Source organism: Ambystoma mexicanum, chromosome 7p (assembly GCF_040938575.1).
Source record: "Ambystoma mexicanum isolate Mex_15411 chromosome 7p, UKY_AmexF1_1, whole genome shotgun sequence".
In the NCBI taxonomy this organism is placed as follows: Eukaryota; Metazoa; Chordata; class Amphibia; order Caudata; family Ambystomatidae; genus Ambystoma; species Ambystoma mexicanum.
The window spans coordinates 602715423-602736229 of NC_090939.1; the positions used below are offsets into that span (position 1 = coordinate 602715423).

The 20807-nt window shown below is 46.3% G+C and overlaps 1 protein-coding gene across 1 annotated transcript in view; it reads right to left on the minus strand.

Moving 5' to 3' along the window:
- The window catches only part of CYFIP1 (cytoplasmic FMR1 interacting protein 1), a 1181635-nt gene that overhangs the window by 264031 nt on the left and 896797 nt on the right, over positions 1-20807 (minus strand). Inside the window, 1 exon segment of the mRNA XM_069636612.1 lies at positions 4788-4931. Within this exon segment, the coding sequence (XP_069492713.1) occupies positions 4788-4931 (144 nt within the window).

The following is a 20807-nucleotide window of genomic DNA, read 5'->3' on the forward strand; positions in this document are numbered from 1 at the left end:
AGAAGATAAAAGTTCGAACCCCCACTCTCCCTACTGTATGTTGGCCGGCGAGGCCTGGCCACGTGTTCGGCAGCGCCGAAGGATCTCCTCCGTCTCTTCTCCTCCGTCGAAAACTTGCTCGGCGGAGAAACAGCTTCACAGCTAACGTCGAGGGGAGGGATCTTTAACAATAAATATAAATTAAGGACCGAGGTCCGTAGTAAGTGTTTTGCAATGTCTCTCTAGGAGCTCCGTGTAAGGCGACCATAAGCTGGGCGGAAAAAAAACAATCTGAGGGACCTCGACGCGTGAGGGATTGTGGGTACAACGCATGTCACTATAGGGATAGTGTTACAGACACGCCTTGTCGACGTCCCCTTTTCGACTACGAAAAACAAAATGCAATACTCCGCAGTGACCACTGGATGTCGGACCTATGCACAGCATGTGATTCTAAGCAGATTAACAAACATCAGAAATAATTCTTACCACCATAGACTTACCCGATTTACCACCGGACGCATCCTTTTGTGACTCTCCATATTTTCATGTGACGCATCTGTAAAGAGAGACAATACAACACGTTTTCCTCGTGCAACATTTACCGGAAAGCGCTGGGTAATACAGACTCTTACCTGAGTGCCACCAGCTGCCACAAGAGCATCTTTTCACAAGCCAGCTGCAAGACAAGAAAGGAAGGGGGAACAAGAGTGAACATCGGTCATATTGAACTCTATGAACTTAATACTTACTGGTCCTCACCAGGAACCTCAGAGTCAATACTCTCCGGAACTCTCCCGAGCCTTCAAACCAGTGAAGTAACTGGAATCGACGCGCCCCTGCAAATCCACGCAGGATGGAGAGCTCATCTTTCAAGAATATAAGGTGAGATTGCTGTGAGGGCATTTCAGAGGTGATTAGTTGGGGAGGACTGTGGGGGTGCCATCACTTGAATCCACAAGTGGCTAAATCCATCTCTCCACTTGCAGGAGAATATTTCTACAGGTTAAGCAGACCAGATTAGGAGGGCAGATCCAGTCAGTCATCGCTGCACTACGCATCACGTGGGTGGAGACCGCAGCTGTCCGGGTCCAACCGACGCCCCTGTGGGAGCCAGGTGAGCGTAACACACCAACCCTTCAGGGACGGATCTGTGACCACTTGGGCCTGGGACCAAGGAGGCCAGAAGGGTTCCCCACACCAATAGATTGCTGCGTGTGCTCCACTAACAGAGTTTTCGGACAACCTGGCTGGACACTGAAAGGAGATATGCGAGAGCTCCCAGATACTGAGACCACTGGTCCCTCAGGAGCCACTGTAATGCTCTCATACGCAGCCTGGCCTCTGGCAATAGAAAAAACGGGAGGCCATGAGACCCAGAAGGCGGAAGAAGGAAGCCGCTGGAAGGGTGGGGTGGTTCTGAAACTAATGCACCATCCGGGCTATGTCGCTGACTCGGTCCTCGGGAGAAAAAGCCGTCCCTACCCGGGTGTCTAGGACTGCTCTGGTGAACTGGAGCTGCTGAACTGGTGTCAAATGGGACTTCAATTTGACGGAGAAGCCCAGCTTGTGCAGTAGTAGGCAGGTGTCTTCCAGATGAGACAAGACTTGCCCCGCTGACTTCCCTCGGATCAGCCAGTCGTCCAGATACAGAAATACATGGACTCCGGATCTCCTCAGGTGAGCCGCAACTACCGCCATGAGTTTGGTGAAGACCCTTGGTGCCGAGGTCAACCCAAAGGGAAGCACTTTGAACTGATGGTGCTTGTCGTGGATGAGGAACCTTAACTTCCTGTGCTTTTGCTGAATCGGCACATTGAAATAAGCGTCCTTTATGTCTATTGACACCAGCCAGTCCTGTAGTTTGACAGCGTGGAGAATCTCTCTCAATGTCAACATCCTGAATTTGTCCTTCCTCAGGAACTTGTTCAAGGCCCTGAGGTCCAGGCCCGCTTTCTATGACTGCTTGGCTACCTCCTTCCCACCCTCCACTAGCTGTTAAAATCTGTCCCGCACGGAACCCTCAGGGATGTATTCAGTAGCATGTTCCACAGCCTTCCATAAGCCAAAGGAGTACTTGGCGAATCCACATTCTATGTTAGTGGCTATGAGCCCCATGCTACCAGAGGTGAACACCTTTCTGGCCAATGCGTCAGATGGCTTTCCCTCCATGTCCGTAGGCAGATTAGAGGTGGATACCACAGGTCTGGTGGAAACAGTGGCAGCCAGTATAACTAATCCATCCAATGAAGGGTGTGTGGTGAGGAAAGAAATGCCTCCTCTTGCCGGCCTATACTTCCCTGTAAAATTGGCATTCACAGGAGGAATGGTACAAGAGTGATGCCATAAGAAGGCTAACGGTCTGCAATGGGTGGGTTGAATGCCATGTTCTCCTCAAATGCAGGATCCTTGTTCAAAATGCTAGTAAGCTCATACCCCTGTAGAGGTGTAGTGGACGCCTTCAACCCCAGGGTGTCAACAACTCTGAACCAGAATCCTGAACTTCATATTAGCATGAGTATAGGGCTGGTTTTGCTTTAACTCAAGGTCTGAGGAAGTATCCAGACCACTGGTGTCTTGTAGAACCCGAGCTAGGGCCAATAAATCAGCCTGGTTGTCGAAAAATCGATGCACATAACTCCCGTGTAGATGGGGTCAACCGAGTCCTCTGGGTCATCAATGCCAAATATGGATTGCATTGAAGAAGCCCGATCTCGACAGCGGCACAAATGAACCGTTGGCGACTGTCGGCGCTGAGGGCTTGAGAATAGATTGAGAAGCCAAAGCTTTCGATGCCGAAGGTTTTCGGCATCGCCCTCCGGCGACTTATGCCTGGTAGGCGTAACGCCCAAAGAAATTTGACGCAGACGATGTCGACAGAGTGGCTATATTGGGGTCGGGAGCACCGAGCGCCACTTTTACCGCCAAAGCTTGCTGGTCGAGGGCCAGAGCCGCACCTACAGTAGCTTGCCTCTTAAACATTTTGAGCATTGAAGTTTTAAAACTTTCCCACACTTCCCGAGTGGTCGGCCCCACAGAGGGCTTACCTCGTTCCGACGACAAGCTGGACTTGCGTCAATGGCGGTGGTGCCGCTTCTTCTTCTTCCGCGAGGAAGACGAGGAATGGCTCCTGGAATGGGACCATTTCTTGGTTTTCTTGCAATATCGTTCCTTCCCCTTGTAGTAGTGGGCGCCTCAATCTCGGCCTCCGAAGACCGGACGAGCGACCCTGTCAGAGACTTGGCACATGGTCGGCCCAAGGCCAGTTATCCGGCCCTCTCACATAGGGATTTCGGCTGCATTTTTGCGCAGGCCTCTGTGTCGTGCCTAGCACCTAGACTCCATAGACAGACGTTGTGGGGGCTGTCAGACATTTTGTCCTTGCAAACGCAGCATCACTTGAAGCCCGAAACCCTGTGAGACATTAAGTCAAGGTTTCCGAAGACGACATACAAAAAGTACATCGAGTAAATTGTAGTCATATTCCTGATGCAGCGTGCAAGCGAGCAAAAAAAGGAACCGAAGCATGGGGCGTAGTGATGTGCTATATATACGACGCCTGACGTCACTTCCGGAGCTGACGATCGAGAGCCAGACAAGACAGATTGACAGCAGAGTCGAGGTCCACTACGCCCCTTGTCGGAGCTGGATGATGGATATCTATCATGATGATGAATCTGTCGGAGAATGATGTGGACGCCAGCCGAATGATAATTATTTCCAACATTTCTATTTGTCAGCCGGATGTCAAATAAGTTTTACTCTTGTGAAGAAAAACACATTTTTACTCTTGAAATCCCTTTTACTCTCAAAATTAAAAAAGAGGGAGTAAAATACTCAAACCTCAAAATCTTATCTGGAGCACTGGTACCACGGATGGTCCGGTCACTCTTGGTGTGGTGCTCACAAGGTGCCTATAGTCTGGTAGTTTAGAAATGTCCCAGATCTTGCAGTATGGGTTAAATTTGGGTCTGGCTGCCACTTTGCTCTGAACCCAAAGGTGTGCGATCAAGACTTTCTGGCAATTCTGACGGCGGAGTTGGGGAGGAAGAATCTGTAGTGACCCGACTCATACAGAGCTTTGCAGTGGCTCGCCTCCAAGTTAGATCTCCCTCTCCAGCTTGGGACTTGCATAGAGTCTTCCCTACTCATAACCCTTTGCGCCTTGGGAATCAATTGACAGGAAGTTTCTGTTGGTGCATCCATCATGGAGATTTGATTGCCAGCCAAATGGCCTCCCCGTCAATCACTGCTTACCACTACTGGTTGCATCTACAGAGTCAGGGGGTGGGGAATGTTCCCATACGTTATTGGGTGCAGATTCACTGTACTTCTCACGGCTTGATTAAAGTTCACCTGGTGTGCAGTTGGTGTAGTATTGTTTGGAGGGTCAAATAATTACTCCAATCCTACTCTTCCTTATCCCACCCCCGCAGGGATGGGTTGCTTCAATGGTATTGTAATCAGGAAGTGGTCTGATAAGTCCACTCCTTTAAAGGAGGGGCTGAGACTTGTAGAAATTAAGGAATAGATTGTTGAAATCTCTATGGGGAAGGCAAGGATCCTTCATGCGTAAGTAATGGAATGAGGAAGACTAGGAGTAATGAAGATTACCGGTAAGCATTGCAGAGAACGTGCTACTCTGACAATTTTCTGTTTGCATGTAGGTCACCGATACCAATAGGTTACTGAAAGCACAATTTCAGCAAGAAACCTCAGTCATTACAAAAACACATTTTCTAAGCACACAAGTAAACAAACTAAGCAGAGCCATAAAATGATGACCTTAGCATGAAAGATCGACTCACCAAACTCTTCACGACCTTTAATAATTCCTCCATAACCACTGCGATGCCCTGGTAACCAAGGAGGCGGCAGATAACTTTAAAGTGAGGAGGGCCAACAAAATTCCTGTAGTTGCTGTAAATGCTGCTGTATGCCAAATTCAAAGCCTAAAAGAAATGAAAGTGGTCACCATTATACATATCAAAGACAGCATCTGAGACAGTAAAACAATCTTATGTCTACAACTGTGGCAGCCATTAGGAGTTTTCACAACCAGTAACATGGTTTTACATTGGCCATACACCAACAGATTATCCATGCCTAATAAAGAAATAAATTAAAATAATCATTGGCTCAGGAACACACCTTTGCCACCATCACAACCTTTTATCAAGTGATACTCACCATCTCTACAAAATGAAGAGCACATTAAAGCATGGAAACCTTTGGTCAGAACATGCAGTTTTGCAAAACATGACCATTTTCAATTTGATCCAAAACAATATGAAGTCAGTGTAAACTGTTGTGAACAAGTGGAATGTGCCTAAAACTGCAAACACAAACATTAACGGTCTAAGTAATCAAATCCTATTCTTGATGAAGGTTCCTAGCCAAGTAAAAGTGATACCTTGGAATAAAACATATTTCCCCCTTCAGGCTTCGAAGATGCAAAAACACCACCAGTGCTGCTAGTGGCAGAGTAAAACACAACTTTCCTAAGTTGCTCATTGTGCACAAAGGCAATGTGTGATCCCATAAATCAATAGGAGACCAACCATTTATCTCTATATGCATAGGTTCGGCCAGAAAACTAAAAAATCTCATTTTTTCACTTGAATATGTGTTTGATTTATGACTGACTTTCATACTAGCTGACAGGCAATCCCCTCTGCCTTGCTGTCCTCTTGTCTCTCACACACTGTCCTACTCTGTCTCTCTGTCCATATGGCTCTGTGCTTTGCTCTCCGGCTCCCTGTCCTTCTCAAGCTCTCCATCTCTCTCTGTACCCATCTCTCTCTCCCACATTACCCATCTTGCGCCCTTTCTCTCTGTAGACACCCCTCTCCCTTTCCTTGTCTGCATGCATGTATGTATGTATGTTTGCTTGCGTCTGTCTCTGTGTGTGTCTCCCTGTGCCCCATTCGGTCTCTCCACGTCTCATTCAGTCTCCATGTGCTTCTTTCTGTCTCCTTGTGCCAGTCTCGCTCTCCTCTTTCTCTATCCGACTTTGTATGTGGGGGAGAGTTTCTTTGTCAGTTGTGTGTTTGTTCATTCTTGCCGACAGTTGCTAGAGCAGAGGCTAAAAAACATAAAAAAAATCTTGGTAGGAACGGGAAAGTTTAGTGGGAATGATTTTTGTGTGCAAAAGCAGCCATTAAAATAAGGGAATGAGTTAATTATACCAACAACGTAAACTAGCTTTTAGAATTTTACAGTATTCATTTAAAAAATAAAAAATGTAACAAGTTTATTTTAAACCAACAGCATAGCAGGAGGCATTACACGCATACATGACATGCAATGTGACATTAAGTCATAGCTAATGATGGCAAAGTGTTCATAGACCAAAAGCCCTGGAGCACCCCCCCGCACCCCCACCCCCACCCCCATCAACCCCTGTTCTTTGATCAGGTCCCTCCCTGGCTCGGTGGAGCAGGCTCGCTCGAGAGCGAAGAGCAGCCTGGCTGAAGGGCCAGTCGGGTTAGATGAGGTTTGTAGGTCAGCGCCGGGAAGTTCCTGTCAAATTACATAAGCGGGCCCAAATGTCTTTAATCCAGTGCAGGAGGCCTGCTTTGGCCACCCTAACTTTTTCTGCTACTAGGATGTCTCATAGTTTGACCCACCACAGAATCAGAGGGGCCCTCAGTAGTCTTCCATGTGCGGGCAATCATGATCTTTCCCGCTAGTAGGAGTTTGGTCAGGAGTTTAGCAGTCCTCCCTGATCTTGGGTAGATCTCCGGGGCTGGCACGCCTAATAAGACGATTTCCGGCTCTCTGGGGATAGTTACATTGGTTCCAGAAAGATTGTACAATGGGGCAAGTCCACCAAATATGGATGTAGGAGCCGGGTTGGCCACAATTCCGCCAGCATTGCGGATCCAGGAATTGGTTGAACCTATGCAGATGGGTTGGGGGTTGGAGGGGGGGGGGGGTGAGTATTACCATCGCAGGAGTAGTTTATGGGCACATTCCCGATTGGGGATGCAAAAGGAGGAGGAGAGAGTCCTAGTCTATATGTCGACCCAGGTTTGGTCTTCCAGGGGATGTCCCAGGTCCGCCTCCCACTATGCCATGTAAGGGGGTCTAGCGCTAAGAGCATCATCCTGCAGTAGCCTGTAGAGAGTGGAGATCCTACCCTTATGCGGCAACACCTACAAGGTAAGTTCCAGAGGGATAGGGGCTTGTGTGGCTGCTTGTCGGGTCTGGGAATGGGAGCACCAGTGGCATAGTTTGGTGTAGGAGAACCGGTCTGCCTCCGTTAGATGAAAGGCCATTTTACATTGTTCAAAGGATCAGGGTTGACCATTCTCCAACAGTTGTGCCAGGGATTCAAGCCCCCCAGCCGTCCAGTTTTTGAAGTGTCCAGGGAAGAACCCAGGTGAAAAGGCTGGATTGTGGAAAATCAGAAGGGCTCATGGTACGTGGTGTTTCAATGCCCAGACCCATACGCTGAGGGTGTGCTTTGTGGAGGCTAAGGTCCCTGTCCATGTCCTCCGCAGCGGGGGTGGAATGTGTGGGAGGAAACGAAGGGGCAGCGTGAGGCGGCACTGCTCCAGTTCCATCCACTTCAGGGCTTCCGTAGTTCCATCCCAAGCTTGTAGATGCGCTAGTTGATACGCTACCTGGTATAAACGCAGGTTGGGGACCCTCGAGCCCCGATCGGAAGCTGCTCATCATGGCCTTCTGGGATATTCTTGCCTTTCGGCCCCTCCATATAAACCAGAGCATTTTCCGCTGCTTCGGGCAAAGGGGTGGCAGCGGGATAGGAGTCAGCAGGGAGGAGCATGAGTAGAGGAATCGTGGGAGAAGATTCATCTTGCAGGCGGCTATCTGCCCGATAAGAGATTTCCTGTGAGATCCACCTTTCAAGGTCCTCCTCCAGGTCCTTAAAGAGTGGGCGGAAATTTACAGCATATACGTCTTTGGGACGGGCCGGGATCTGGACCCCCATGTATAGGATGGTTTTCTCACTCCAGTGGATCGGGCATAAAGGTTTCAGGGTCTTCAGTTCCTCAGGCTCCAAGCCTATTCTAAAAGCCGTTGATTTCCTATAGTTGGTGCCGAAACCCGAGACCCTCCCAAATCTGTGAAGTTCCTGGAGAGCTGAAGTGATGGAGGGACGGATATCTGTTATGGATAAAAGAACATCAGCATAAAGTGAGATCTTGTGCTGGGAGGTACCAATAGGGAGACTTTTGATGCTTGGGTCTATTCGAATTTGCTGGGCAAGCGGGTTCAATGACCAGGGCGAATAGGAAGGGGTATAGGGGGCCTCCCTGTCTGGTTCCGCAAGTCAAGGATATTGGGTCTGAAAGGTTGTGATTGACTCGAAGAAGGGTTTTTGGGGGTTGGTAGTTGGCAAGGACCAATTTCTGAAAGTTTGGGCAAAAGTGAAAGGCTTCTAGGGTGAGTCACAGGAAGGACCAGTCCACTTTGTCAAAGGCCTTAGTGGCGTCCAGCGCCAGCAGGGTCAATTTATGTGAATCTTGGGTTGCAATGTCCACTAGGTTCAAGGCTCTGCGGATGTTTCATTTCCAATCATCACTTATAGTATATATTGCATATATTTTAGTCATAATAAGTATCTTACACTTGTCTTACTGAGAAGTACAACATCAAAAACTGCAATAAGGCAGAGATCGCTGGCAGAACACCATTCCTGAATTGCAGCCAGTCTGGTATGAGAGAAGAAGCAGAGGTGGCTGAGTGGAGCCTGAAAGAGAGCCGAGTGTCATACACATAACATTGGAAATTGGAGCAGAAAGTAGTGATGCAGTGGGCAAGTAGTGGTTGAAGAGCCAGGGAGAGAGGTTAGATCCCTGGCGAACACCACAAGTAGAGAGAGATAAAAGAGGAAAAACCCCAGTTGGACCCAAGAGGGTCGGTCGGTGAGAAAGGAGGTCAGTTAGGCCAGGGCCTGATCAGTAATAACAAGGTTGTTGCTGATACGATTGAGCAGAATGCCATGGTGGACCGTGTCAAAAGCAGAGGATAGATCTAGGAGAATGAAGACAGAAGGGAGATTAGAGTCAGGATTGCAGAGCAAGTCTTCACAGGTGTTCGGGAGAGCAGTTTCCGTGCTTCCGGCAGCTCCGAAGCCAGACTGGTAGTCATGGAGGCAACCAAAAGATTCCGTATGTAGATTAAGGTTGGAGATGGGCAGCTTTTCCAAGAGTTTGCCCAAGAAAGGAGTGATGGAGATCGGGCAATAGTTAGCCGGAGAGGAAGGATCGACCTGAGGGCTTCTATAGGGTGCACAAAAAAGTGCTTAAGGGGAGTGGGGGGGGGGGGGGGGTCCAGTGGCAAAGGAGTGATTGCAGAAATCGGCCAAGGCTGGCACAAGGGTGTGGATGTGGTCCTTGATGGTTCTGGATGAGCTGGGGAGAACATGCTTTGACGAGACTTTCATAGATCAGATTTGTCTAGAAACATCATCAGGGGTGAACAGGAGAAAGGAGGAGGAGGGATGGCCTCAGAGGGGCCAGGAGTGGTAGAGGAGGAGCAAGAGGAGGTAGAGGAAGAGAGGATGGACAGGATGTCCTGAGTTTTAGTGGTGAAATGAGAAGCCAAGGCCGTGCAGAGGGAATGGGAGGGAACAGGAGACGTAGAGACTGCAGTAGGATTGGCGAGCTCTTGCTGCAGTCTCTACCTCTCCCGTTCTCGAGGGAGGTGGAGTACTAATCCGACTTGGGAATTCCTTGTCCCCCAAGGGCGAAGACACACCCAGTGGGATTCCGCTTGCCCAGTCATGTAGGGGTTATGAGGTATAGCGGGCTTACCTCCCTAACCCATAAGGGATGGGCTCCCTTTTGGGGAGAAGGGACAAATTCCTTGGATTCTTCATTGCTGCCAATGGGAACAGCGGTAGCACTGCAATGCGCTGTCTAGACCTAAGCGTTGCATTGGGGAATGCAAATGCTCCGCGCAGCCCTACAGACGAAGGGCCTATCAGATACTTATAATCCCAAAAAACGGACAAACACTCCAAATAAAGAAAATGGGGAAGAAAACAGTACCAATAAAATTAGAAAACAATAGAGATATATAAGCTACCTCCTGCTCCTACCCACACAGCCCCAAGGATATGTTCAATCATTGATACCAGCAGAGTCGTGCCACAGGAAAGATTACTGTGTGATCCGACAACTAAGGTAAAAATGCATGTTAACTTGCATAAAAGACTAGGCGCAAAAATGGATGGATTGCAAAAATATCTCTTTCAGAGTTAAAATATATTGTTACCTGCCTAATAAATACCCCGATTGGGACTGGGACTTTCTTTTCTACTCCCTAAAAAACCCTTTTACTTGCAGTTCCAATAAATAGCGTGTAAAGTAATCGAACCACAAAATCTTGGTGCATGGATGGCTGGGGGAACATGAAGGGGTTTGGCACTTCCTACCCAACATACAATGGGGCTATTGAAAAAAAGCAAAGCTAAAGAAAGATTGTAATTTTTCATTTATAACGCACTTAATACCAGGAGTGGTTTCTAAGCGCTGGATCGGGATTCAAACCTGTGTTGCGCTGCATTGTCTTGCTTCCAAGACAAATGTGTTGCCTCTAAGCCATCCTGCCTCCCCATAAGATGAAATCTGGAATCGTTTTTTGGCCCTGGTTAAGATAGAGTTTCAGAATCAGTCCTGTGTACATATTCTGAAAGGCCACCCTTTTCTGAAGATTAGGAACGAACAACAATGTCTAGCCATACTCTATCTGGGTAGTGTGGATGACCAGCAGGGCTTAGACATAGGAGTGAGTGAGAGTGGTGAAGGGTTCAGTTAACCACTCACAGAGCACTCTTAATGATACAAGTTGGGCAGAATTTATAAAAATACAGTTATTTAATAAGGCCTTAGAACAAATCTATCTATTACAAACCAGAAGTAAATAACACACAAAACAATCACTATTGCTTACACTTTCCCATTGGCGTGCTCGGATAAGAGCACTAACACTTTATTTTTAAATACAGTAACAATATTTTTTCAATATACTGTAATTGTAGAAAATGCACCTGAATAAATAAATATAACCAGGTAAGTAATCAATATTTGGAGAACTAACGGGGTTAGAATAAAGAAGTTAGCAAATGCCATACAAACCGTTAGAATTAACGTTCTACTCTTAAATAGTTCCATAGCTAGAAAAGAAGGGCTCTAGTGCCCTTGGAGTCGCAGGTCCCAATACAAGTCTTTTCAGGAGTCTACTAATCTCTTTAGGAAGATTGAACAAGTGGGGCTTGAGCCAACAAGTAGCTTTGTTTCAAAGTTTAGTAAAAATAAAAGGAACGTATTTGAAAGACCTTCTCCCAATCCAACCACATTAGTGGAGACACAAGGGAGGATACCAGCCCAGAACACCACTGTTCAAGTCTAAGCAAGAGAAAGCTAAATCTAGGACTTTACGCCCATACAACCCTGTGATGACCGTGTGGGGCCAAAACAGGTATGTTTACTCACCCCCTGTCCTCTAATTCACACAGGAACCACAGAGGAGTTCCTGAAACTGCTGTGCTGGGCCTTCTGGATTTGTGCCTTGGTTCCACTGGAGGAGGCCCAGTGGTCGCGGGTGCACAGGTCACTTCAGGGGTCGTGTTTTGTTTAGATTTTTATTTATATAGCACTACACGCCATAGCTCTGTACAAAAACGGAGATGATACAAATAATGTAAAATGAAATGGAGTATACCAATCAACAGGTAAATAAGTGCTTTTTCAAGCGAGAATGGTAAACGGATATAAATGAGAGGGACCGAATGGTGAGAGGGAGCCAGTTGCAGTTTTTAGGGGCCAGAAGAGAGAGAGAACTGAGATGGAACATAGAAAGAAATGAGACAGGATAGGGAGGGGGCAGACCCCGAAGGCATTTAAAAGACAAAGTTAAACAATAGAGTATTCAAAGGGGAGCCAGTGAAGTGAGGCAAGAACTGGGGAAATGGAATAACGAAGGGATAGAGAGAAGAGGAGACATATAACTGAGTTATAGATAGATCAATTAGGGGGGGAAGAGATGGGTCGCAGGAAGACCTAGAAGGAAGGAAGAACAGTAAAACAGATGAGAGAATAGAAGAAAAACGAATTTTAGTTGTGGTAAAGGAAAGTAAAAAGCCCTAGCAGTGTGGATGTTAAAGAGCTGGAACCTACAGGAGTGGAAAAGAGTGGAAATATGGCTAGAGAAAGAAAGGCGAGTTGAGAATTACCCCAAGATTCCGGGCAGAGAGGGAAATGGGGAGAGAAGAAAGGCAAAAAGAGATTTTAAGGGGTGGAAAGGGAGGTGCGGGGGGAGCAGTCATGCCAGGAAAGAAAAGAACCTCAATATTAGAGGGATTTAGATGGAGAAAGTGCACTGATATCCAAGATTGAATTGCAAGAAGGCAAAGCAGAATGTATAAATGGAGAGAATGAAGGGAAAGATGGGTATCGTCAGCATAAAGATGATAGGACAAACCAAAGGAAGAGATGTGATAAGCAAGAGGAATGGTGTAAAGAGAGAAAAGCAGGGGTCCCAGGTCCAAGCCTCAGGAAAACCTATACTGAAGAGGAAAGAGGAGAATTTAGATTAGCTGAAGAAAACAAATACGTGTGATTAGATAGAGAAGAGTCAAACCATTTAAGAAAAATCACGAAAACCAAGGCGAGTAATCAAGAGTCAAACACGGCAGACAGATCAAGTGAAACTGAGGATTGCCTAGAGTAGCGAGCAGCTATAAGTGAGTCACAGACTGAGAAGAGCTATTTTGTTGGAATAGAGAGGACGAAAGCCAGCTTGATAAATGGGAAGAAAGGAGGCAGTGTCAACATAAGAAGAGACTTGAGAGTAGGCTATGCACCTACAAGCTTTGAGAGAAAACGTATAAGTGATATTGGGCAAAAGCTAGAAGGGTCCAGAGAAGGCTTAACAATTCGGAGAATCATAGCATGAATAAAGAAGGAAAGATAAGAGGACTGGAGAGATAGGTTCAAAAGTAGAGATAAGACACAGTGAGACAGGGATAGGCCTTGGGAATAAGAGGAGAGGGAAGAGTAGGCAAAAGGAGAGGTTGTGGGATGGGCTTTGGAAAGAAAGCCAGAAATAACAGAGGCATAGACGGAGTGAAAGGAGGACAAAGACTGGGGATATATGGTGGGAAGGAGGGGGGAGATGGACCAGGGGGGAGCAGCAGATGAACAAACAATAGACGATGAAGAAGAGTGACTTTAGCAGAAAAGTAAGAGGCAAGTTCAGAAGCAGAGAGATGAGAAGAGGGAGGTTCAGGATAAAGAGGGAGAACAAATTCAATTATGGATCTGGAATAAACGGCTATGGTATTTATTAATTAAAAATGTGTGTATACTACGCTGCATGCCTGCAGGTCTCAGGGCCTGCAAAGAGAAAGAGAAACTCAAGAAGGTTAGTGTAAAAGAATTGTTTAGCACGAAGAAAGGCAGAGTCAGAGTGAAGAGTAAAAAACTGCCAGCTGCGTTCAGCGTGACGCAGAGAGTAACACAAGGAACGAAGAGCAGGTACTGGCCAAGGTTGGGGTGGCTTACGTGAAAGAGAGAAAGTGGAAGAAGGAGAGAGAGTCAAGAGTATTGAGACTCTAAGTTGAGAGCAAGGCGGAAAGATTCCACTGAAAAGGAGAACGCGTTCAGTGCCAGAAGAGAGCATGTTAAGAAAGAAGAAATGAGGAGGTGTCAAAAGACCGCAGGTTGCGATAGAAACATGAAGAAGGGGACGTGGAGGAAAGGTAGCAAGGAATAAGAGAACAAGAAAGACGAGAATGATCAGATATTTACATAGGAAGGGTTGAAACTGAAATAACAGCAAGAAGGGAGGAGAAGATCAGGTCCAAGGATGAACTGGAAGGAGTGGAGATAGGTGTGAGATTATAGGAGTCAAGGACAGCAATAAGTGGGATAGAGGAAAGATGAAGGTTGAAGTCACACAGAGGAATCAGAGGAGCATCTAATGGGAGAGGCTAGTAGAGGATCAAGATCATTGCAAATGGAATTAGGTGGCCCAGCGCAGCGTGGATCAGAAGGAAGGCAATAGAAAGAGGTTTAGTGAAACACATGAACAGATATTCGACAGACGGAAAAATAGTTTGGGAGGGGTCGAGATCGGAAGAGAATATCAACAGCATCCTCACAGCCCGAGGGATGAGGGAGAAAGAAGTAGTAGAAGAAAAAAGACCAGCGGGAGGGATTCATTAGTTGGAGTGAGCCATGTTTCAGTGAGACAGAGAAAATGAAGATTTATCCGAAAGGAATTGTCAAGAACAGAGTGGGCCTTACTGCAAATGGAACGTGCATTCCAAAGGCCAAGATTGATAGGGGAAAATAAAGAGCGGAGGAAAGATAAGGTTATTGAAGTTACGGAATGATAATGAGTATTGAAAGAAGGAGAATGTTGGGAGGAATAAAATGAAAGGTTTGGGGATAGCATTGCGAAAGGGAAACCAGACAGACAACTGGAAAAAAGGCAGTTAAGTAAAGAGAAATACCTGGAGGAAGGGTGTGACAATACACACCAGGGACCTGTAAAGTAAGCAAAAACCCAAAAATGGGGAGGGTGTGGGCGCAAGAGGGGCGGATGCTGGAGCCAAAGATGTAGCACAGGGGCCGAGATGGAGGCAGCACCTTAAGAAATAGGAAAGAACAGACATCGTACATAGGAGGACATTGATGATGAGCACAGAGGAGTGCTTGCATTCTTTGACAGACTACGCCCAGAACAGGATCTTATGAGTTATGGGTCCTATGGGAGGAGAAGAGGCGGGAGATGAGGTGGGCCCATCCACGGCTCCCATACTGCACAGAGGCGCTGCAGTCCAGCGGGAGAGAGAAGGATCCCTCGAATGTCCGACATAGCAGTAAGGCCAGAGCAGCCTCAGACGCGGTGGAAGTGAGTAGTGCAACACTCCCAGACTCAAACAGGGGCATGAAGCAGCAGATCTAGAGTGAGGCAAGTCCCCCTGCAATTGGCAGACCGTGTTGCAGGGACTTTGCCTGACCTTTTTTGTTTTTTGGGTCCGGCTAGTTTGCAGCTCTGCGCTCCCTAGAAACAGACCTGGATTCTGGACAGCTGGACACCGACTTCTGGACTACCTCTCCGGCGACAACATCAGAGGACTCCCAGGATGCAATGAAGGTGGCAAATTTGAAAATGCCACTTAAAGAAAAGAGCAAGGTGGCCCACGCAGTGATATCTTAATGAAACTTGTAACGTGTAACATAACCCTGAAGGCATCATGGCGCTAACTAGAGAAAGACAGTCCAATCCACAGGAAAATTAAAACAAATGCGCAAGTAAATACTAAGTGAGACTCAGTGCTGCGCAGAAGGAAAGGAAGCCGATTCCAGGCTTTTACTGCAGCCACCGAAAAGGCATGCCCACCCATATGAGCAAGCCTAACTCTCGGGAGCTGAATGGTCCTCAGATCCTGGGAGCGGAGAGGCCTAGACCGAGTATACAGACCAAATTTATTCTGGAGAAATTTGGCACCAAGTCCATAGACAGCCTTGTGCACAGTGCCTTGAACTGAATACATTGCTCAACAGGGAGCCAATGGAGATGCCGTAACAGCCGAGTCACGTGGACACCCCAGGGAGGGCGAAGAACAGCCCTGGCTGCCGCATTTTGTAGCAGCTCAAGGCGCTGCAGAAGATTTTTTGGGAGCGCTAGATAGAGGGCATTCCAATAGTCGATATTGGTAATGACTAAAGAAGACACAACATGAGCATGGAATTCAGCCGGAATACAAGGTAGAACTTTACAGTGTCCGTAATTTGAAATGCGCTTTTTGTCATGCAAGAGAGACCTGGCCGGCCATAGAAAGAGAGAGGCCGGGATTTTAATACCAATGTCTTTCACCGACGAGACCGGCTGAGGGAAAAGGCCAAGAGACTCAGGCCAAAACTCTGGGGTCCAAAACAAAGAGGGAGTAGTGGAACCCACCACCAGCACTTCTGTTTTTTCACAGTTGAGCTTGAGCCAATTTCTCGCCATCCACTCACTAATGGCTAGCAAGTAGTTTTTCAATTGGCCTGCCGATTCAGATTTAGTGAGATCCATCCGTACAATAATTTGGGTATCATCGGCGTAGGAATAGCATAGCAGGCCAAAAGCAGGAATTATAGCCAAGAGAGGTCAAATATAAAGATAAAATAAAGTTAGAGACAGAGAAGAACCCTGAGGAACACCACACAGAAGAGAGATCGCCAGGGAACAGAATGGTGGAAGAGTAACAGACTGGGTGCAACCGGACAACAATGAGGAAAACCAGGCCAGTACTTGGCTGGAGAGACAGGCGGTGGAAAGCCGGGAAATCAGGGTAGGATGGTTGATGGTATCAAAAGTTACTGATAAATCAAGCAGAATCAGAGCACCTACCCCACCCTGATCAACCAGGTGAGTAAGGCCATCCACAATGGAAACCAAGACCCCCTCTGTGCCCCTGCCAGGACATAACCCAAATTGAAATGAATCAAAGAAGTTAGGATTCCAGAAAAGTGCTAAGAAGCGTAGACACCAGAGATTCCAAAAGCTTAATCAGACCGGGAAGTAAAGAAATAGGACGAAAATTAGACATGATATAACACGCCTGCACACAAGTGTTTCGAGGTGCGTTATAACGGAACTGGTCCTGCAAGGCTGCTCTTAATGGTGGAGAGGTGCAACATCAGGGAAATGCTTTTTGTTCCATAAACTGAGGAACTGTAGAGTTCCAAGGTTCACCACAGGATGCGACCATTCCATCAAAGTTGTCTAAGAGGGTGTCTAACTAGCCCACAGGATGGTTCTGAGACTGTTCCAAGCACTTCCAGCGGCTGGGTTTTCGGGCTAAGGTCAGGACTGGTTGTTCCCACTGGTCCAAGCACGACTGAAGGCGTTCAGAAAATCTGCAGACAGGGCAAGTGAAGGGCTGCTGGCGATCTACCAACAATGAATCCTGGGTCTTCAGTGGACTGCTCTCCTTAGTAGGGGTCATGACTCCAATGATGGTCTGAAGAATATCTGCAGGATTCTCCCTTTTATCCAGCATCTAGACTGGAGTTGCCCCCAGCCCACCAACACCATGGATCTGTAACATTCAAACTGGCAGGGTCCATTCAATACTGGACAGCCACTGCCCACAGCATCTGCCAAGCAACAGAAACACTCAGGCATGAATGTGGTCTGGGTCCCTCAAACATCCACATCTGGCCACACACACAAACCGCCACTTTGCCCTGCAAAAGCTGGTGCTTTCTCCGGGAGATGGCTTACCATGTATGGAAAATCCAGCCACTCAGGGGCAGTTAGAAGGTCAAACTATAAGATGGCCAAAGGACAGGCAAAAACCTTGTAGCACGGCCATTTTAGAGTATAAGGTACTCCAATTGGCATTAAGCAGTAAAATGAAAAAGTGCATGTGACTGTACACACATTTACCAAAAACAAAGTTACAGGGACACAAAGTGTCCGTACCGCAATTCACAGAAGGCGATGAGCGTAGGAAAAGAAAATCAGAGACTTACTATGGAGAACAGGGGTGCCCGGGACCAGTCTCTCTCATTGTCAGATTATTGAAAGAAAGGGGAACTACAAAAAAAGATTGGCCGTAAATACTGCTGTACAGACTTGTACATCAGAGAAAGCCTGGCAATTACACAAACATAACTTCATGCTTTGTAGCCAAAAGACACAGGCCGGCCTTCCATGAAAAAGATAATTTAGAGTGACATAATGCAAGCAGCAATATATTTTGGGTATCCTTAGAGTGGGCAGAAAAATTCTCAAGTGCATCGAATGTTTAGTGTGGAACTGTCTGCAGAGCATACCGGATTTGTCAGCAAGCCGTGCTGCAGTATTTTGGTGCTGTCCCTTTTATTCTAAACACGATAAAAACTTTGCGCGAAGCCAAGTGCATCAAGTGTTTAGTGTGTTCCGTGATGGGCAGGGGTGATGTCATCCTTTTTGTGTCCAAGCAGAGCTTGCTATCTAGGGCCAGCGCCTTAACAGCTTCAACGAGGGGTATAAATCACAAGAGCAGATGATATCTGGCGAGTTCATTTTTGTTGTCCTCACTTCGTGGACAAAACAACTTACTCGTGAAAGCATCATTGTCAAGTTCTAGCTGAAGTTTGACTTCTGAAAACCCAATTTGCATCTGCCAACAGTGCAGGCAGCAATTGTTTTAAGAGACTTTCGTTCGCAAACGCTTTGTTGGCCTTAAGTAAGACTGTCTTTTCACTGAGCTGACTTTTTTGCTGGGAGGCCGAGTGTCCAGACTTAATAGAAGTTGGAGCCTGCTTTGGTTGCAGTTGTTCACTGAGTTTTGAGCTATTTGGAGAAATCTGCCTGGGAGTTCGGAACTCGGCTGATTCTCCCTGTGGTTACTAAAATCATGATTGGACGTTCTTCCTTGAGGAGTCGCATTACTGGCATTACCAACCAATTGTGATCTCGTGGGGGGCAGGTCTGTGGCTCCTCTGAGCCCCTTGTGCAGGGGATCTCTATTTTGGAGGGAGCCACAGAGGACAGATTAATCATGAGAAATTTCAGCATAAATATGGGTGAGAATGTTTTGGTCTCAAGTTTTAATACAGACTTGGGGGGTGCAGCACCAATGTCTGCTCAGAAATCATAGCATGCGCAAAGCATACAGTAAGACCTAATGTTGCTTACCCCTATTTCTGGACATAAATTCATTGACTTCTTACTAAAATCTAGCACAAGCACAGAAATCAGACCACTTGTCAGGTCCTGCACTGTGAACAAAATCGATGACCCTTGAAAAAATATTTCTCTATTTAATCAGTAAAAGAATGTATTCCATTTTGAGACAACATAGTAATAGATGTATTCTAAATGAAGACCGCTTGTGCAAAGCCTTACACTACTCACCTATTTTTACATAACATACAGTGATGAAACAATGCGAGAAATCAAAACCATGAACACAAATATAAACGCTTCAAACACCCAATTCACTCTCTAACAACATGTCTTGCATATCTCACCCTCTCTCCAATCACGTACTCACACATTCAACTCAAAAAAATATACTAAACATTGAACAACTCAAAAACCATTCATTATCCAAAATATATATCGCACAGTGATGAATCCAGGCTGGCATTTGCTTTCTTTTCTTGCAGCTAAATGCTCACTGAATAAATACCCTGGATGCACAATGCACTGAATGGGAACTGAAGTCCAACTGTAAAAAAAAAACCCTCACTAGACCCAAACAACCCCTCTAATTACAGACCGATTACAACTGTCCCGTTCTTTTTAAAAATACTGGACCGTGCAGCCTACCTCCAGATACAGCATTACCTAGAAGCAACCAATTTGTTAGGACTAAGACAGTCAGGATTCAGACCTAGACACGGGACACAGATGGCGCTCATTGACTTAAAGACACAAATTCAGATCCTAACAGACAAGGGACAATCTGCCTTACTCCTATTACTTGACCTATCAGCAGCATTTGAATTAGTGAATCATGACATTTTATGTAAACATATGTGATCAGCTGCACATTTATCAGACCAAGCCAACACCTGGATTAAATCCTTCCTTAGCAACAGATCAATGAGGGTCTTTGCCCCTTCTGCATCTGCCTTACCATCACCAGTCACTTGTGGAGTCCCTCAAGGATCCTGTGTATCCTCAACTCTTACAATGCATTCACCAAACCCCTATTTGATATACTTGACTATCTAGGTGTCACATACACAAATTACGCACACAAATTACGCAGACGACATCCCCATCACTGGTGACTACACTGCAGAGAGTAAAACCCTTAATGATATCTACAGCACAATTCAAATTTGGATGGCGAAGCACGGTTTATGTCTAAACGACGACAAAACCGAATTACTCCTCCTTGGCTCTCCATCTAAACTGAGAAAATTATGGACCCTCTTCAACTCCTTCAACATCGAGGCTAACACCATCAAAGTAGCCAACGATGTGAAAACTTTAGGGATCCATATTGACTCAGACTAATGCTTTAGCATCCTCTACAGCCTATACTTGCAAGCTTATTACAGCCTGCCTCCCATACCTGAACGCAACTAACTGCATTTCAGTAGCAAGAGTCTTAGTATTATCTAAGCTTGACTATTGCAATGCGCTCTACCTGGGTACATCCCAACAAAATATTAACAAAATGCAAGTTATCCAAAATAATGCTATTAGATCAGCATGTAACATCCCCAGGAAACAGCACATCACTGCAACCAGACATAACATAAAATGCTCAACATTAGGCAGAGAATAGACCTAAAGTCACTCTCACTCACCCACAAGTGTCTCCACAACCAGGCTCCCATTTACCTATCTGACACCTTCTCACATCATACATCGACGTGACCCACTAGATCAGCACAATCGCACTGTGTGGTCATCCCACGATTCAACCAACACCAAGCAGGCGGAGTCAGCTTCCCAGTCCTTGCCGCAAAAAAATGGAATGCTCTACCCATCTCCATAAGAGTGGAACCATCCTTTATACAATTCCGTAGCAAGGTTAAAGCCTGGTTCTATGAGCAGGACCCCAATCCATCCGCTTTATAAAAACAATACAATCAATTCCTTTATTCAATTGCCACTGCTTGTATGTATGTAGCTGTTTTCAGACTGTATAATTTTGCTACCATATTTGCCAATAGCCTGGATTGCCTGTATATTTGATGCATGTGTAATTTCTTAGTTTGCTTGTATATTTTATGCCTGTGCAACATGTAAGATTCAGCACCCAGTTGCCCCAGGGTTCGGCTGCGCATTACAAATAAATAAAATACAAATACAAATAAAACACCAGTCAAAAAAAAGTTCAAAGCTTG